The 17,937-nt window shown below is 55.5% G+C and overlaps 1 protein-coding gene across 2 annotated transcripts in view; it reads right to left on the bottom strand.

Moving 5' to 3' along the window:
* LRP1 (LDL receptor related protein 1) overlaps positions 1–16,998 on the bottom strand; it is a 78,783-nt gene extending 61,785 nt beyond the window's left edge. For both annotated transcript variants that reach the window (XM_060025038.1, XM_060025039.1), the window contains exons 1-6: positions 16,453–16,998; positions 8,095–8,217; positions 5,392–5,529; positions 3,223–3,342; positions 1,573–1,701; positions 1,189–1,452 (exon numbers count right to left, since the gene is read on the bottom strand). In XM_060025038.1, coding sequence (XP_059881021.1) covers positions 1,189–1,452; positions 1,573–1,701; positions 3,223–3,342; positions 5,392–5,529; positions 8,095–8,217; positions 16,453–16,519 — 841 coding nt within the window. In that variant the 5' untranslated portion in view covers positions 16,520–16,998. The remainder of the gene's footprint in view (positions 1–1,188; positions 1,453–1,572; positions 1,702–3,222; positions 3,343–5,391; positions 5,530–8,094; positions 8,218–16,452) is intronic.
* Between the last annotated feature and the right edge of the window lie 939 nt (positions 16,999–17,937).

The raw sequence follows: 17,937 nt of genomic DNA, 5'->3' as shown, positions 1-17,937 counted from the left end.
ACCACACAATGGGGCTGCAAGAGGGCGGGGGCTCTTGGAGGAACCCCTGCTCCCTCAAAAACTAAGCCCTTGTGTCCTCCTGGGATTTTGGTCTTCTGTGGGGATCATCACATGGGGACCCAGAGAAGGAACTTCAAGATCTTCTAGACAGGACCCAGGTTTACCATCCTAAACCTTGTGTGCGCTGGCCTCTAGTTACTTCTGGCTTTCTCTGCAATTTATCTGATCTCGCCAGACAGGCTCAAACCCATTATGCAGATTAGGAAATCAAAGCAGAGACAGGGAGTTCTGGTTTACTCAAGGTCACAGATCAAGTTACCCTCTCTCCCGCGGGTTGCAACCGTAGGCCAGACCTCCCCCCTCAGCCCTGTGGTGCATTTCCTGGAAATGTGATGATGCCAGATGTTTTGTTTGTTTATGTAGCAGCATCTGAGATGAGCAGGACGGCTCCAGGCAGTGGATCTATGCCCTGGCCCCATCCCCAGTGACAGCCCATCTGCCACCTCTGAGACAGCAAAGTATGGCCTGGGAGGGAGCCCCGAAGGGGGACATCCAGGATATCTGAGAACGCTCACGTGGCCCCAGCGCTCACGGCTCCTCCTCTGGGCTCATTCCTGCCACAAAGCCCCCTAGAAACAGCCTCAGGACCCCTACAGCCATGCTGCAGCAGGGAGTCCGTTCTGGAGATGTCCCCAAGAGAAATAATGGAAGAGGAGATTGGACCCAGCCTGGCCGCGGCTCCTTTGCCCTCAGCTACAACTTAGCCAGGCTCCTCTGGTTCCAGGCCTCTTCTTTCCCTTGCTCTGGCTCTCGCTGTGTGGGAAAGCCCCTCTGTGGACTAATGAACACTCCTCTCTCTGAAAAGGGACAGCCCCTGGTCTCTGGAGGTTGACCAGTTATTGCCCCCATCGGGCACTTCTTCTGGGAGGCCCTTCTGTGCCCTGAGCCAGAAATGCAGGAGCCATCAGAGACTCAGCTCGGAGAGAGGGGAGGAAGCACAGCCATAACTCTGCCCCGGCTCCAAACAAGTGTCATCATGTGAAACCCCCTGCCTCGGCCTCCGTCAGCGGCTTTTGTTTAGGCTCCTGCCCCAGACGGGGGTCATCCCGAATACCCCTCTGACTCTGTCCCAGACAGGCTCTGTCTTGCCCATCTCCCCTGCCCTCCAAGCTGGAACAGGTGACTCACGGTGCAGGCTGAGGGAGATGTTGATGGTGTGCTCGTCCACGAAGCCCTTCAGGCCCGGCATGCGGGCACATTTGAGCTGTGTCTGGGCAGCACTGTCCCCAACGTGCACCCAGCACACCGTCTCGTTGGCGTAGCTGAAGTCCATGGCTGTGGTCTGCCGTGTGCTAGTGGGTGTGATGGTAGAGACCTGGGCCCCACTCAGGTACGTAGCCAGGATGTTCTGTGAGTTGGCAATCAGCAGCACAGGGGGTCGGTCTACCGGCTCTGTAGGTGGAGGAGAGAAGGGTCAATGCGGCAAGTGGCCCTGAGACCTCTCTGGCCACTCCCCATCAGGGAACAACACTGAGGGCGCCTAGCTGTATGGCCACAGGTGACCCCACCTACCGTTCTTGGCCTTGCAGGAGCGGTTGTCTGGCTGCAGCAGGTACCCTTCCACGCAGCCGCACGTGAAGGAACCATCTGTGTTGGTGCACAGCTGGCTGCAGGTGCCGTAAACCGAGCACTCGTCAAAGTCTGCCGGGAAAAGGAGAGAGCGTGGTCACTTCCAGCGCGCCGAGGGCAGGGAAGGGAGTGCCCTCAGACACCAGCAGGGATGTGTCCAAGCCTACGGCTACTTCGGAGGACGGTTTGGCAGAATCTATTACAATAAGAAATGTGGAAACTTTATCACCTAGAGAATCCAGACTTGGAATCTACCCGGAGAAATATCCACACACGTGCATATTATCCATTCGCTCAGAAAAGATTTCTTGAGTACCTACTATGTGCCAGGTACTGTTCTAGGCTCAGGGGATACATCAGTGAATAAAACAGATTCAAATTGCTGCCCTCATAAAACTTAAATTCCAATAATAAATGAAATACTACTACTACGATAATATGACAAAAAGGTAAATGGCATGTGAAAGGAACTAGTGCAATGGAAAGTGGCTGGTGCTAGGGAAAAATATTAAGCAGAGAAAGGGGACAGAGAATGCAGGTGCTGGGGGTGGGATTTTAGGGCGGTAGGGATGGCCTCACTGAGAAAGTGGCATTTGTGCAACGACCCCAGGGAGGTAAATTTAAAACAGAAGAGTTTGCATGGTGTGTAACAGAAGAAACTGGGAACGCCTTACGCATCAAAAGGGAGATGGCCAAGTAAACTGTGGTAACAGTCATACATCACAGTGGTTTTTAAAAGAATGAGGTAGATGTCTACGTATTAACATGGAAAAATCTCTAGAACATACTGGGTGAAAAAATTGAAAAAAGCATACGTACAATATGATATTTATGTAAAAAAAAAAATCACATGCACATAAACAGTACTTTCAGTTAGATTCTCCATGAGTACATGTATACATGGACAGAAAAAGGCCTGGACAGAGAAGTAGCAAACTGGTAACAGAGTTGACCTCCAGAGAGATGGGGAAGGGACCAGAACTGAAGAGGATTTGTCAAAGGGGACTTTGGTTTTATCTATAATGCTTTAATTTTTTTTTTACAAGGAAACTCACATATGACCTATATAATTTTTTTTTTTTTGGCTGCACCGCACAGCATGTGGGATCTCAGTTCCCTGACCAGGGATCGAATGCACGCCCCCTGCACTGGAAGCGTGGAGTCTTAACCACTGGACCATCAGGGAAGTCCCTGACTCGTATAATTTTTAAGATGACTTTTAAGAAGTCTGGTGGAGGGCTTCCCTGGTGGCGCAGTGGTTGAGAGTCCACCTGCCGATGCAGGGGACGCAGGTTTGTGCCCTGGTCCGGGAGGATCCCACATGCCGCGGAGCGGCTGGGCCCGTGAGCCATGGCCGCTGAGCCTGCGCGTCCGGAGCCTGTGCTCAGCAACGGGAGAGGCCACAACAGTGAGAGGCCCGCGTATTGCAAAAAAAAAGAAGTCTGGTGGAAGCAAGTAGTTAGGGCCCACAGTCTGCCCTGAGGCTGTAAGGCCTGTAGCCCCGCCTCCTGTCTTGCGCCTTCCTGTCTGCTTTCTCCTCCCCAGCCCGGCCCACTACCCCTCACCTCCAGCACACGCGGTGGGCACACTTACCTTTGCAGGTCTTGCCGTCTGCCTGAAGTTGAAAGCTGTTGTTGCAGTAGCAGGTGGGCCCGTTGAGTGTAGGGACACAGTGGTGCTGGCAACCCAGATGAGAACACTGTCCTCGCTGCTCTGTGTGGGAGCAGGTGACACATACTCAGGACTTCAGACCTGGCAGCTGTACCCAGACTGCAACCTTCCCCCAACCCTTCAGAAACCACTTCTGCTGCCTGCAGTGTCAGAGATGAAGGGGCTTACGAAGCATCGACCCTAAAAATATAGTGTCAGTGAGGAAACCGAGACCAAGGGTGGGTATAAGACAGGTCCAAGGTCACACAGCCCGTTATGATTTAGAACCCACATCTCCCTGCTCTGAACTCCCTGTCCCCACGGAGAGGGGTTCTGGTAGTTTGTTGGGGTCAACAGGAAGTGGGGACAGTGATTCTCATCCCCTTCACATTCCTCTTGCCTGCACTGCCCGAGGACTGCAATGTTGGCTTTGGGGCTGAGGGTGAAGAGCTGGCACGGAATTGAGTCTTTCTGTGCAGCACCCTAGCTCTTGTCTAGAAGCACCCCTGCAACCCATCCCTTGAGCCCTAGAGGCCTCAGAGAGAAGGCCCAAGGTCCAGGTAGAGGATAGGAGGAGGAGCAAAACTGGCTCCCCTGGGATCCTTCTCTAATCTTCCTCCTGCCACTGACCCACTTCCACAGGGGAGACAGAAGGGAATGAGACAGGAGGGGGAAGAGGTGGGAGAGCAGCTGCCCCCCCAGACCAGCGACCCAATTAATGGCCTTGCATGGGGCCAGGCGGCCTGGCCACAAAGACCCCTTTGTCCCGCTGCCTCACACCCCTGCTCCCTCCCTCCCACCTAGGAGAGAGCACTGCCTGAGATGCTAAGACGTTTAGAGGCACTAAGCCGGCCAGGAGGAGCTGGGATCGGGGGCTGGGCCCCGGTTCTTCCTTCTCCTCCCCGAGAGCCCGAGTGTGCTGCCCTGTCCAGCCTCCCCCCAACACAGGGGGGAAATAGTGTTCGTTCCGGAAAATCTGGAAAAGAGTTTCTCTTCTGGATATGGGGTGGGAGGATGATGAGGTCCAACTTCTGTAATATCAGAGAAGGAGGTCCAAACCCTAGGTTTTCGAGGTTCTTGGTTGTTTTTGATACTGATCAGGTATACAAAATCAAGCAAACTTGAACACGCGCCATCCGATAAGATGGGACGTGCGTGGTAATTGAAGTCAGCCCCTAGGCCCACACTCTGCATCCCATTCCAGGAGCTTCAGAGAAAAACATGCAGAATCAACCAAAGGGAAGGATAAAAATCTTCCACAAACTCCCTTGCTCCACACTCCCTGCCCTCAATGAACAGGATCCAGATGTGTCTCTTCCCACAGGCAGATGTTTTCTGACACGCGTTACAGGCACAGGACACGGTCCCCACCCCCCAGGGAAGATTGCCCCACACCCAGGGGCTTGCCTAGGGACTCACAAAGCCAGGCTTCTGCTCCAGGCCCAGACCTTGAGGGCAGTAGGAGAAGTCCCCATTCCCTGACTCACAGGCCTGAGGCCCTGTCTGTCCCCCTTGCCCCCAAAGAATCTCTCCCATTGCTCACGTGGGATCCAGACTCTCCCTGGGTCATGGGGGCCTCCAGGGGGAGAACTGCAGAGCTGGTGACCTGAGCTGCAGGTGGGAAGGAAGTCTGACCTATCATAGTTCCCTCTTCAGCCTGGGTGACTTTCCCATCAAGCAACTTCACAGAGCCTCAAAGATCTGCACTTCCTGGGGGACGCCTTTGGGGGCCCTGGAAGTGGACGCAGGGGGACAAAACTCCAGAACCCCCCGACCCCAGCTTCAATCACAGCATCTGCTCTTCTCTGTTCATACTCATGTAAGAAACCATCTGAAGAAAAGACCCCGCTATTTACAAAAATAAAAAGTACAAAAACGCTGATCTAGTATAAAGCTCTCATTTCACAGGTGGGAAACTGGAGACTGGAGAGGGGTAGTGACATGTCCAAGCACACACAGAGAAGTGGCCGGGGCGCAGGGGAGCAGGACAAGGCCTCATCCCCCCCAAAGGTGCGAGGACAGTCCTTGGATGGCGGGCCTCCAAACCTGTCAGGTGCCCACCTGAGAACTCACTGCATCCACCTGGGACAGGAGAGGTGGAAGAGCCCTTACCTCGGCAGTGGGGCCCCTCGTCCGACCCATCTGTGCAGTCCTGGACCCCGTTGCAGAGGCGGGACATGAGAATACACAGCTCGGTGCCCAGGCAATTGTGTTCGTTCGGCTGACATCGCTGGGTCTTACTCTGTGGACCTGGGGGCAGATGGAAAGGCCAGCATGACCGCGCTGGCTACAGAGGCTGTCCGCCTAGTTGTTCACTGGGGGAGGGGGTGGGGAACTGAGACTGGGGTTTCAGGCACCTGCACTTCTTAGATCTCAGGAGGCCTAGGGCCTGGATAGACTCTTCAACCTCGAGCTCTCCTATGCCATTCCCAACAGCAGCTACACACCTGGGAGCCGCCAGGTGGAGGGGAGAACTGGGTTTTAGCAAAGAGTCCACTCCCCAAATGCCGCACGCTGTGGACCCCCAGGCCTCACATCTACACTCAGGAGACAAAGTACACCTCCTTCCTATAGCTCCCCAGGTCCCAGAGGCTGGGGCTGAGAGCTGGACCAAGTCTTCTAGAACTGCACTTCCCAATATGCAGCATCGTACGTGGCTACTGAGCATTTGAAATGTGACTAGTTCCAACTGTAAGTATAAAATGCACACTGGCAAAAACAAACAAAAAACAATGGGAGTTCCCTGGTGGCCCAGTGGTTAGGACTCGGTGCTTTCACTACCACGGCCCTGGATTCAATCCCTGGTCGGGGAACTAACATCCCGCAAGCCACGTGGCATGGCCGGAAACAAACAAACAAACAAATAAATGAATAAATGAAATAAAATGCACACTGGCTTTTGAAGACTTAATACCACAGCCACAAAAAAGAATACAAAAGATCTCATTAATACTTTTAAACAAATAATATACTGAAATGATAATAGTTTGGATACATTGGGTAAAATAAAGTTGAAATTAATTTCACCTGATTATTTTTACCTTCTTGAGTGTGGCAACTAGAAAATTTCGAAATTGTGTACATGGCTTGCATTATATTTCTGTTGGATGCACTGTTACAGACCCCCAGCCCCAGAGCAGCTTGCCTGATGCAAGGCTCTGGAAACGGTCAAATGCTGTGGCCCACTGATGATGTCTTGGTACCTCCTTTGTTACCCAAGAAGATGGGCTGGGGGGCGGGCAGGGCAGAGCTCCTGAGGGGATTCTAAGGAGGCCAGGTGACCTAGGACACTGGCTAAACCTGTGGGCTGGTAGACAGACCACTGCCCATTGGCTCCCAAGCCTGGACAGGGTGTGAGAGAGTGTCTGTTTATGAGTGCACCTGTCCGCCTGTGCCTGGTAGGAGTCCACATGCACAGGTGAGGGAGGTGTGTACCGTGGAGCAGAGTGGTGTGGAGTGAGGGTGAATCCATGGCCCTGGATTCAATCCCTGGTCGGGGAACTAACATCCCACAAGCCACATGTGCTGGTGCTTCTGGCCTTGGTATGTGCATTTCCATGTCCTTTTGGGAGCGAGTCTGGGTTTGTGTGTGCGTGTCTGGGAGCATCTGTCTGAGTGCAGGTTGTGTCTCTGCATCCCCATTTCAGAGTGTTGACTCTGCGTTGCTATGAGAGCATGTCTGTGCCAGCATCTGCCTCTGTCTGTGTATGTCGGGGAGGGTGGAGGGGAGTGAGTCAGTGCCCGGGAGGGACTGAGTGTGGGTGTGATAGGTCCAGGAGTGTGCATGAGTGGGGACAGTGTGGGGATGTGTATAAGGTGGGGTTTACATCAAATTAAAGGGAGGAGGATAAAAAGAGCCAGATCTGGACCTTCTGCATGGCTTTCTTTATCCCTAACGCCAAGCATTGGGGTCAGAAATGTGGGGCATAAAGACGGCATCAGACAAGAAGATGCTCCAGGCTGAGCCACGCCCCCATACAAACACTTGCAGAATATCCCTGGCTCCCACACCTCCAGGGCAGGGTATGAGGGTGAGGCAGACAGAACTGGTCGCTCCCTTTCTGGCCCTAAAATTACCCCTAATAATTATGGGTGAGGGTGTGGAGATGGGGCTGGGACAGGATAAAGCCGGAGAGAGAACGGAGACAGACCTAGGAACGCAGGATCCCCTAGACCCCAGCCCAGATGAGCCCCGCAGAGGAGAGACTCTGCCAGCTGCCCAGGACTCTAGGGTCCCGCCAGAAAGTCCTCCACTCCCCCCCACTGGCAGGGTAAAGCCTGGGTGGGGACCTTTCTCCCAGTTTAAACAGCTGCCTCTGATTACACCACTTACGGAGGGCAGGGGGAGCGGGGGAGGGCGGGAAATGCGCAGGGGTGGGGCTTCTGGGACAGAGACTTAGCAAGGGGCCAGTGGCCTTTGGCCTGGGAGCCTGAGGACAGGAAGGGGACCCAGCAAGACCTGGGGGCACTCATCAAGGATCAGGAGGTTCAGAGGTGGGAAGAAGAGGGATGAGCCAGAAGGGAGGGGAGCCTGGGCCCTCTCCTTCCAGGAAAGCTGTCAGCCCAGAGAACACAATCTCTGGCTGGCTTGGGGGTATAGCAGCTGAGGGAGCTCATTTCTGAGCACACCAAGCACCATGCCAGGCTCTTTGAAGAGGGGGAGAGGACAGTTTTAGCTGTGTCATGTACAAACAATCATAGAGCAAGGTCCACGCCGGACTAGAGCTCAACTGTCCTCATCCCAAACTGCCTGGGCCAAAAGGAAAAAAGGCAGGAATCGGTGGTGCGGGGGAGGGATCCAGAAAAGGCACTTACAAATCTCAGGAGCCTCGTCAGATCCGTCAGGGCAGTCCCGCTCACCGTCACAGCGCCAGCCCTTTGAGATACAGGTGATCTGGTCTCTGCAGGCAAACTGCTTTGGGCTGCAAGTTTTAGGGACTGGGGTCAAGGGAAGAAAACAGGGGTGTGAGTGAGGGATACAGGCCAACTCTATGGCCTTAAGCGCTCTAGGGCTCCTCCTCCTCCCCCAGCATCAGTCTCCATCTGGCCCAGACTCTGACCCACGGTCCATGTGTTGGGGGGGGTGGGCACGTGGCTGGGGTTCACTCCCAGAACACCGCGTACCTGCAACGGCGGGAGGGGAAGGATGCAGGGAGCACATTCTATTGTCCCCCGCTCAGTCCCGAAGACTGCCTGTTCGGTGTGCCCTCCCCCAGTCCTCAGGGTCAAAGCCCTTGCTGTTCTCTGTTACTCTGGTCAGACACCAGCAACCCCATTTTGCTGACTGAGAGCGATGGGGCATTTAGCCATTGACGTGTTTTCTCTTTATCTTCCTCCCTATCTCACTAGAGGTCCAGAGCTGGTCTTTTCTAACCTCTCTGCTCCTTCGCCCTCTGGGACACTTTTGGTCCCTGGGACCCATCATCCTGCCCACCTCCAACTCTTAACCACCAGGCCCCCAGATGCGATGTGTGTCTGGGGTGCCCTTGGCACAGTGGTGGCTTGGAGATGGCATCAGCAGAGGTGCCCTGCCTCCACCTGCATTCTCTAAAGACACAGCCTCCCTTGCTGGTTAGACTTTCAGCAGATGCCCTCAGAGGTAAGAAGCACCTAAGATTGCCCAGGATGACAGAGTTGGAGAGCTGAGGCAGGGGGATGGCTGGGGTGACCTGTAGGAGCTGGTTTCAGCCCAGCCGACCTGTTAAGGTCCTATATCCAGGACCTCTTTGCCCTCAACCCTCACCCCCACCAGCTTCCCTCTGCTGCTGCCCCATTGTCTTACCTCATTCTCCGGGGATGAATTAAAGACGGTAACGCTAACCCTCACTGTTACCTCAGTATGTGCCAGGAAATGTGGTACACTAGTTCTTTCCACGTATCATCTCATTTAATCGTCTCCACAATATGACAAAGTAGGTACTACCAATACCACCATTTCCTAGATGAGGAAACCAAGCCTCAGAGAAGGTGGGTTCACACAGCAGGCAAGTGACAAAATCAGGACTCATACCAGTTGAGCTGACTCTAAGCTTTTAACCAACCAGTGCACACCAGTCTCCCCATTCTCACTGAGAGGCTCTCAGGAGTTGTTCCTCCCGATGCCGTCACCATGCCCTCCACGGGAAGAAAAGTACCCCCCTCCTTCACCCCCAGCCAGTCTCCCAGCCCTTCATCGCCTCTTCCTTGGTCTGCGTCAATCCCATTTCCTCGTCGGCTGTCGTGCACTGGAAACCAGCTCTGTGCCAGGCATTGCACTAGGCACTGGGGTGCCAAGGAGGGGCAGGATGGCCCCTCAGGAGCCACAGCACCCTGGGAAGACAGCAGGGCAGAGTGAGCTCAGGGCTGGGACAGAGCAGAAGGAAAGTGTGTCAGGGCTCTGAGCAGGGAGGGATGGAGTGTGAGGGGAGCCACACTGAGAAGACGTCCTCCCTCCCTAACCCCCATCTCTGGCAGAGGGGACAGCACTCAGGCCCCTGGCCAGGATGAGAGCCGAGTTCAGGAAACACATCAAGGATGGCCTGGCTAGGCCCCCGGCCCCGGAGTCCCCCTCCCCTACCCCCACCCTGAGCAGGGAATAAAGGCCCCTTGAGGAGGTGGATAATGCTGAGTTCATTGCCCCACTGGGCCAGCTGTGAGGTCTTCCCGGGGAAACAGCCCGCCAGCCTAGTTAGCATGCCAGAGAACGGTCCTCTTCCCCTGGCCAGCCGAGACCGGCTGGTGGCGGGGCGGGTAGAGGGGGCTGGAAGGGGACTCAGAGGCAGATGGGCTGTTTGGAGCCCAGAAAGGCCCCCGTGCCACCCCTGCCTCCACCTGGACTTTTAGTCCACGCCCCCTCTCCTCCCCAGGGTAGAACTCAGAGCCCAGGCCTGAGGTCACCGGTTGGTCACTCCAATCTCCCCTCCATTCCGAGTCCCAGCCATGGTCCCCTCCTCCTTTGGCCCTCACTTTGTCCCCCCCGCTGTCCCCCACCCCCATTTTTGGCCTGAACTCGACAGAGGAAACAGCAGCTGGCAAACTCCGAAAGCTGAAATGAGAGAGATTCACAAACCAGATGTGCTCTCGCGGAGGGAAGGGAGCGGGGGATGGGAGCGAAAGGAAGAGGAGCGCTCAGGGCCCCCGTCCCACAGCAGCATCGCTTTGGGCCGGGGCAGGGGGACTGGAGGTGCACGTCTCCCACAGGTCAGGGCAGCACAAGGATCTCGAGAGATGTGAAAGAACTTCCTTTCCATCAGGGATGGTGGAGAAAGCCCTAGGAATCTCAAGCGTGAAGGCTGAGGCCTGTCTGTGATTTCCTTCAGGGGGAAAAGGGGAGGAAAGAAACAAATAACCTACTTCGGGGCAGTCTACACAGCCAAGGGAAGCCTCACTTGGAGGCAGAGGGAGCTGCAGTGCAGTGGGGTAGGAAACTTGTAATCTGCTTAGAGCCAGCAGCCAACCCCACTGCCCTCAGCTGCGCCTTCCGCATCTGATGCCAGCACCCAGGAAACCCACCTCTGTGGCCTTAGATGAGGGAACAACACGGCCCTAAGTTCAGGAGCAACTAGTGGCCTCCCCTGCCTCCTGCCCCTCATGAGACTTGGGGCTTTATAAGGATATGAACTAACATTTTTCAACATGGTCACTGTGTGTCAGCCACTGAGCTGAAACACTTTGTACACATTAACTCATTTAGGTCCTCAAACCCTGTGACATGGCTACTGTTGCAATCCCCATCATACAGATGAGGGAACTGAGGTACAGAGCGATTAGTGACTGAACCGGCAGTTCCTCACTGGCCACGATGATGGAGCCACATGAAGAAGGATGAAGAAGGGAAACGGCAGGGTCCTCTGGCGCTGGGAGTGGGCACAGGGATCATAGGAGGTGGCAGTGGCCTTCAGGGCTCCTCAGAGAGGAGGGGAGAAGGTGGAGAAGACGGAAAGGGACAAGAACGGGACAGAAGAGGGAAGAGAGAAGGGAGAAGAAGGAGAGGACTACGGAGGGAGAGCGAGCGAGGTTGCAGAGAGAACGCCAGGACACAGGGGCCGTCTGTTTTCAGCTTTGCCCGGACATGAATGTGACCGCCATGCTAACTCTGGCCAACACCCCTGCCCCCCCTCAAACCCAGGCACCCAGCCCAGCCATGGCCCCCAGGGCCACCAAGATGGAGCCAGAACAGGAGGTGCAGGGTTGGGTGTGCATCCAGACACAACACGGACCCCGCTGCCCTGCTTAAGCCTTGGCTGTCGTCCTGTCCCATTCTGGGACCTTGGGGGCAGGGTGGGGAAGGGCGGTGAGAGGGCCTGACCAGAGCAGAGAGAGTGACAGGGAAGTACAGCCCTGAGGGAGTCTTCTCCAGAGAAGGGGACCCATCTGTTGATCCCCTTGGGAGCAGAGATGGAGAGGAAGAGAGATGGTGAGATTTCCTAAAGACCCAGGAGACCTGAGACAGGGTAAGCATGAAAGAGACCCCTGAGACCCTTTTCAAGAGCAGACACAGCAGAGGGAGAGATAGGCTGTGTATCAGGGGATGTTTTCTGAAAGGACCCACATGATATATCTAAGGGAACAGAGGAGCCAGGGACTGGCCAGGGGGTGGGGGACAGAGCCTGCAGGAATCTAAACTTTCAAACATATGGGGGTGGGACAGCAGGGGCCTCCCAGACCCTAACCAAGAGCTTTTCACTGAATTTTATGTATTTTGGGTGTTACCCGGTGGCTCCTTCCCCGCAGCTCAACGAGGCTCAGACACATTTTTGTCATTCCTGAGTCTGGGCCTCTGCTTTGCGGCCTGGACAGACAGACAGGATGGCTTGGGCTGCTGGGGGAGGGGAAGGGTCTCCCCCTCCATCCTGAGTCAATATTGACTCAGCAGGACATTAGCCTGACCTCCCCACCATCTTTTCCTTTCCCCACAAGTAAAATCAGACCCTTTGAATGTCTCCAGAGGTCAGCATATCTCTCACCAGGCCTTTAGAAGGCCTTCCCACCTACCCCCCAACACACACACACACAGCTTACGCGCTGCAGAAGGAAAAGCTCTAAGCTCCTGACCCATTCCTCACACCTTTCTCCAGTTCTCAGGTTATGAGGAAGTTCTGCCAGAAGTCTAACCTCCCTCCTCCTTTCTGAATTATCTGCACTCCCTCTTACTCAACCCACAAAGGGTATCAAGTTCCCTTCCTCCAGAAACATTCTCTCCAAAATTAGTGGAGGGGGAAGAAGAGAGAGGAACTTGGAGGAAAGTGGAGGGAGAACTTTCACTGCCAAACTGGATACTCCAAGCTTGGCCTGGGAGGGGAAGAATAACTCCAAAATGGCGAGCATGTGGGAAAGCCCAGGAGAGACTTCTGCTCCCAGGTAGCTTTCAAGATACCAAGAGGCCTGGATGGAGGTGGATGGAGACAGACAGAGACAAAGCAAGAGACAGAGACTGAGAGAGACAGGACAAAGAATGCCACAAAGGATGAGGTAAGAGAGATGAGAGGATGAGAGACAGAGGTTCTTTGAGGCCAAGAGAGCACACACCAATGATACACAGACAGAGGCAAAAACCAGGGAAGGGGTCTCAGCCCAGAAGTTGCCAAGACAACGACACAGTTGTCTTGGGATGACCCCGGAGAACAACATCCCTGAGACTCAGGGTGGGGAAGCATATACCTTGACTTGGACAAAGAGAGTCTCTGCCCTGGCAGTGCCTGACCCAAGGGAGACTCAGAATAGGGGCCGCTGCCTCCCACAGAATTGGGAGGGTGGGAGGAAAGAAGACTGAAGCTCTTCAACAGGGAAGCCAAGGCCTCCAGGAGATTCTCATCTTCCCTGGGGGTGCAAGAGGGATAAATACCTCCCCTCACTGTCCCTCACCTCTTTCTCAGGCAGGTTTTACACTGGGGCCTGGGGCCACCGCACCGGAAGCAATCCGGAGCCAACTGCTTCCTTCTCCAAACAATGCAGGATCCTGCTAACCAGGCTGAAATCTGGGACTGAACACAGGGGCATGGGTCTAGGTTCTTCAAACACCCACACCCAGCACCCAGCTCCATCAGGTCAGGGAGAGCTTGCATGGTCCCACTCAACTGCACTCGGATTCCCAGAGGGCGAGGAACCCCCATCCGGAGCTGGAGGACTTGGATGCTGGAGAGTTCATAGAGGGTTGGGGAGGGGGGCGGTGCCCTGAGAGGAAACTACGGAGGGGAATAAGCCTTAGGTTTGGGGTTTTGATATGCAAAGGCTGAGACTACAGCAAGAGGAAAGAAAGTTAGACTTGGTAAGGAAGGGCTTCCCAAAGGTAAGGAAGGGCTTCCCAAAGGTAAGGAAGGAGTTCTGTAAAGTTCTGGGGATTTGGACAGGATCTGGCTCTGGCCAGAGCCCCTGCTGACATCCTTAAGAGGCCCAGTGATGGGGAGTGGTTGGGGGCAAAAAATATAGAGAGAAAATGGAGGAAGGGGAGCAAGATTAGGAGAAAAGGAAGTCTTGAGAAGCAGCCGCAAACATCAAAATATCCCTCCATCCCCAAGTCAACGTCCCACACATCCCTGGTTTGAAAGACGAGGGTGAGGGGAGATGTCCAAGATCTGAGTCTGACCAGGGGAGAAAGGAGTTTGGAACCATCTCTCAGAGAGCCAGAAGGCAAACAACTCAGTCTCATAACTCACTTAACTGTCCAGCTTGTCTGATAAATGGTAATACACTGGCTCGAGGGGGTACGTGGAGATGGGTAGGAGAGAGGGAGGCAGCCAGCCCTCTCCACTACAAAATGTTCCTAATCTCAGCAGGGACCTCAGTAACTCCTCTTCCCATTCCCCATTCCATCTGTTTCTCCATCCTCCCAGGTAGCAGGTATACTCAATTCTGTCTACTAGCAGGGAGTGACATTGCTCCCCAAAGAGAAGGGGACCCTGGGGATTGGGTTCAGGCATAGCAGAGAAGGCAGAAATGGTGGAGAAGGACCCTAGGGCTGCTCCCCTGGAGGGAAAGCAGCAAGGTCTGTGATAGCAGCAGAAAGGAAGGTTAGACATTGAGTCAGGTAAGCTGGAGCCAGGACGTGTCCTTCTCCAGAAAACGAAGGAGAAAGTTCTGTGTCTGTGGGCCTGAGACATGAGGGCAGGGGTGGGGATAGAGGCATCCATAGGCTGTCCTGGACAACATTGGCCCTACAGGTCTGTGCAGTTTCCCTTTCCCACTCCCCAGAATGGGGTAGAACCGATGATTCACTATTCCCATTCTTAAGGTGAGCACAGTATGTGTGTTTGGGGAGGGGTCCTTTCTCCAGGACTTTGGATAGAGTTTGGTTTGAGCTGGGGTTACAGCTGTGGACTGGGTGGAAACTTACAAAAGCATGGGAGACCATTAAGGAAAACACATCCAGTCTCCCTCTTCCACTCACCACCCACCAACTTGGTGTGGCAGATAGAACCGCTTTGGAACCCTGGGGGTGAAGCTCCCTGGGGCCACTCCTGACCAGGCTGGGGACTTTTTCTGCTCTCCACAGAGACCCCGCTTTTCCCTCTGCCTTCCATCGTGGGGCTCTTGATGGGTCACTCTCTCTCAACATTTTCTTCTATCCCTCCCAGAAGTCGCTGTACCCAAATCTCTCTGCCTCAGTTTCCCCTCTCCCTTCACAGGGCTGAGAACAAGAGGAAACAACGTGCATAACTGAGGAAGTCATGGGCAAGGGCTGGTCTGAAGGGTATTCAGGGCAGAGCCTCTTCCCTCCTCTTGGGCAGATAATTGATGTGGGGTGGGGGGTAGGCGGACAGAGTCCCCAAGACGGCATAACTGAGAGCTACTGAATATATTGTCTTTCTGGGCACAGCTACTTCCTGACCCCTTAACCTCCCTCCCCCCACTGAAGCAAGTTGTGGGGAGGGGAAGAGAGAGAGAGAGAGAGATAGTCTGGTTTCAGAGAAAAACTTTCCCAATCACAATCTGGCAAAATTTAGAAGATGGAGGAGGGGTGCACGATGGTATTGGGTCCAGATTTTTCCCTGGATGAGAGGACTAAAATGACGGGAAGGGATGAGATCCCACCCCTTCCAAATCAGGGGCCCAGCCCAGCCCAACCCCATGACCCCAGCTCAAAGCTTGAGCAAGACTTGAACCAGTGACTCACAAGTAAGAGGGAAAATCGCTGACATTAAAGAAAGGCAAGAGGGCCCCCCATTTCTCCAAAAGGACACGGCTCTAGCCCAAACCTAACTGCAGTCTACAAAGTGTGTGCGTATGAGGGGAGGAGGGGAAATGCTGGAGAGAAATAAACACATCTACCAAAGGAGCAGGGAATTAGGGGGTGGGGGCATAGCCATAACCCCATCCAGCCTCCAACTCTCCTTCCAGTACAAACTGTGATCAGACCAGAAGTCAGGGAGAAAGCAGCCTTCCTCCACCCTCCCACCTCAGCATTCCAGGCCATTCTCCAGTCCCCTTCCCCAATGATGACATCTAACGTTTTTCATCTCAAAGCTCCCAGGAATTAAGAAGGAAAATTCAAAGTCATATAGCTTCGCCTTCCCCCACCCGCTACACCCCCCAACACAGCCCTTTCCAGGCTACTGACAGAGGCCCTGAGAGGGGGAAGTGCTCATTTCGGAACCCAGGCTGGCAGCCCGCTGGATCCTGGACCCAGGCCTTCAAGCCCGGTCTCCAAGGGCCCAGATTCCACACCCAAGCAGGGGGCCCTCCCGTGGCCCTCTCTCTCCCCACCACAGCCATCCTCCCTGTCCTGCCTGCCCTCTGCCCAGCGGGGCACCCCTGACCCGGCTACCCTTCCAGATGCAAAAGGACCCCCGCCCCCTTTTGCAGCCAGTAAACAGCAAATCCGGATTCCTTTACAATTCAGATGTGTTGTGTGGGGGGGTGGAGGATGTAGGGGAGGCAGAGGCCCTCCCCCACCAGAGATAGGAAAAGAAGGCCTCTAGATGTCAGGATCAGTAAAAAGGGGATCCCTCCTCTCCCTTCCCAGGCCTCTGGTCTTTGTTTGGGCTGGGGGGGTCCCAGAAGCATCATTTGCCCGGGGCCCCTATCCTCCAAATTGGACCCCCATCCCCACCCCCAGTCAGGCCGCTGCTGTGTCAGCTGGACTGGGATAACAAAAGGCACCCCCTCCCGCGTCTCCCTTTCCCATCCGAACGCAGGAGTGGGGGCTGGGGAGTGGGTGTCCCCAGGGGTCCAAGGGGGCCGCGGAATCTCACTCACCATCGACAGCGGCCGCGACCAGAGCTGAGAGCAGGGGCAGCAACAGCAGCAGCGGCGGGGTCAGCATGGTGTGGGCTGATGCAAGCAGCAGCCCCCTGCTCTCTGGTCCTGTTACTTTTCGCCGTCGCCGCCCCCCCCAATTGGGGGGTCCCCCCTTTTCCTCCTTCCTCCCTTCTCCTCCTCTATTCTTATCCTATCCTTCAGCAAAGCTCACCAGGGGTCTGGGTGAAGAGGTAGAGTTCGGAGCCCCTTGGGGAGGGCCTGCAGACGGGGGTGCACCCTCTGCCCCCAAATCCAAACCCTTCACCCCCGGCTTTTCTCTTCGTTCCTCTTTTTCCCCCTCCCGGGCGAAGCTCACAGCCCCATCTCCGAGCCGCCTCCGGCTGCAAAAATGCACAATTGGGAGGAGGCGGGGTGGGGGAGTGGGGGGCGTGGACCGGGTGGGGGAGCCTTCGGAAGGGGCCTGATGGAGCTATGGGGTCTCCCCTCGTTTCCGCCTCCTCAGTGCACGGGCCTGGAGCTCGCACCACTGTTCCCCGGACTGAGGTGCCGCGGGGCGGGCTGAGGGGGGGGGAGAGGGAGGGGACCGGGAGAGGAGGGAGGGAGAGAAGGGGCGGGGAAAGAAAAAAAAGGGGGGGGGGAAGAAAGAGCTACGCGGCAATCCTGTGAGTGCGCATGCGCCGATTTGGCGCGCTGCCCTGGGGAGGGGGAGTCAGAGCGGCGACCAGATCTGGATCTCTGGCTACCGGTCCGAGAGCGGGGGGTTCCCGGGGTCCCGCTGGCTGGCTTTGGGCCTGGAGCGCCCATTCCCGTGACTGGGCCTTTCTCCCTGGCGCTCGGCAGCTGAAGGGGCGAGGGGGGTTGGGCAGGGGGGGTTGAGGAGAGCTGAGCGGCTTTTCTTTGAAACTCGGTGTCTTTCCCTAGAATTTCAGGCCCCGTCTGCGGATCCAAGACCGGGAGGTCTGGACCGAGGCCTGATCTCCTGGGGGAACCCTGACTGTGCCTTCCCATGACTGGGGTGGGGTCGGGGGCTGCCAGTCCGCGGGGAAGATGCGGGGAGAAGCTGAGCTTTGATTTGGAGACTTTGTAAAACCTGGACGGGGATTGGGGCCTGCGGCGGAGGGGGGCGGGGTGGGGGAGGGGCCGAGACGGCCTGCCCCAACCTCGCTCCCGGACTTGGAGTAAACAGGGACACCCGCCGGGACACGCCGGAGCTTGTCCGCCCGCCTAGGGCTTGGGGATGGAGCCCACCTTAGTGCCCGCCCCGCCCTGCTTGCCTGGCACCGGGAGAGGCAGGCCCTGGTTTGGAGGGAGGTGAGTCACCAGCGGGTGGGGTTAAGTAAGTTCCACCCACCTTCGCCCCGAGAGGTCGGGGCTCATTTATTTTTTTGTTTGGTGTTTTGTTTTTTTATACCTTCTGACTGGCTTCCCACCAAGTCGGGGTTTTAGATTCCGAGCAACAGGGATTTGGAATAAGATGAGGGA

This window comes from Delphinus delphis, chromosome 11 (genome assembly GCF_949987515.2).
Source record: "Delphinus delphis chromosome 11, mDelDel1.2, whole genome shotgun sequence".
NCBI classification, from domain to species: Eukaryota; Metazoa; Chordata; class Mammalia; order Artiodactyla; family Delphinidae; genus Delphinus; species Delphinus delphis.
This window is presented reverse-complemented; position numbering and strand designations above follow the sequence as displayed.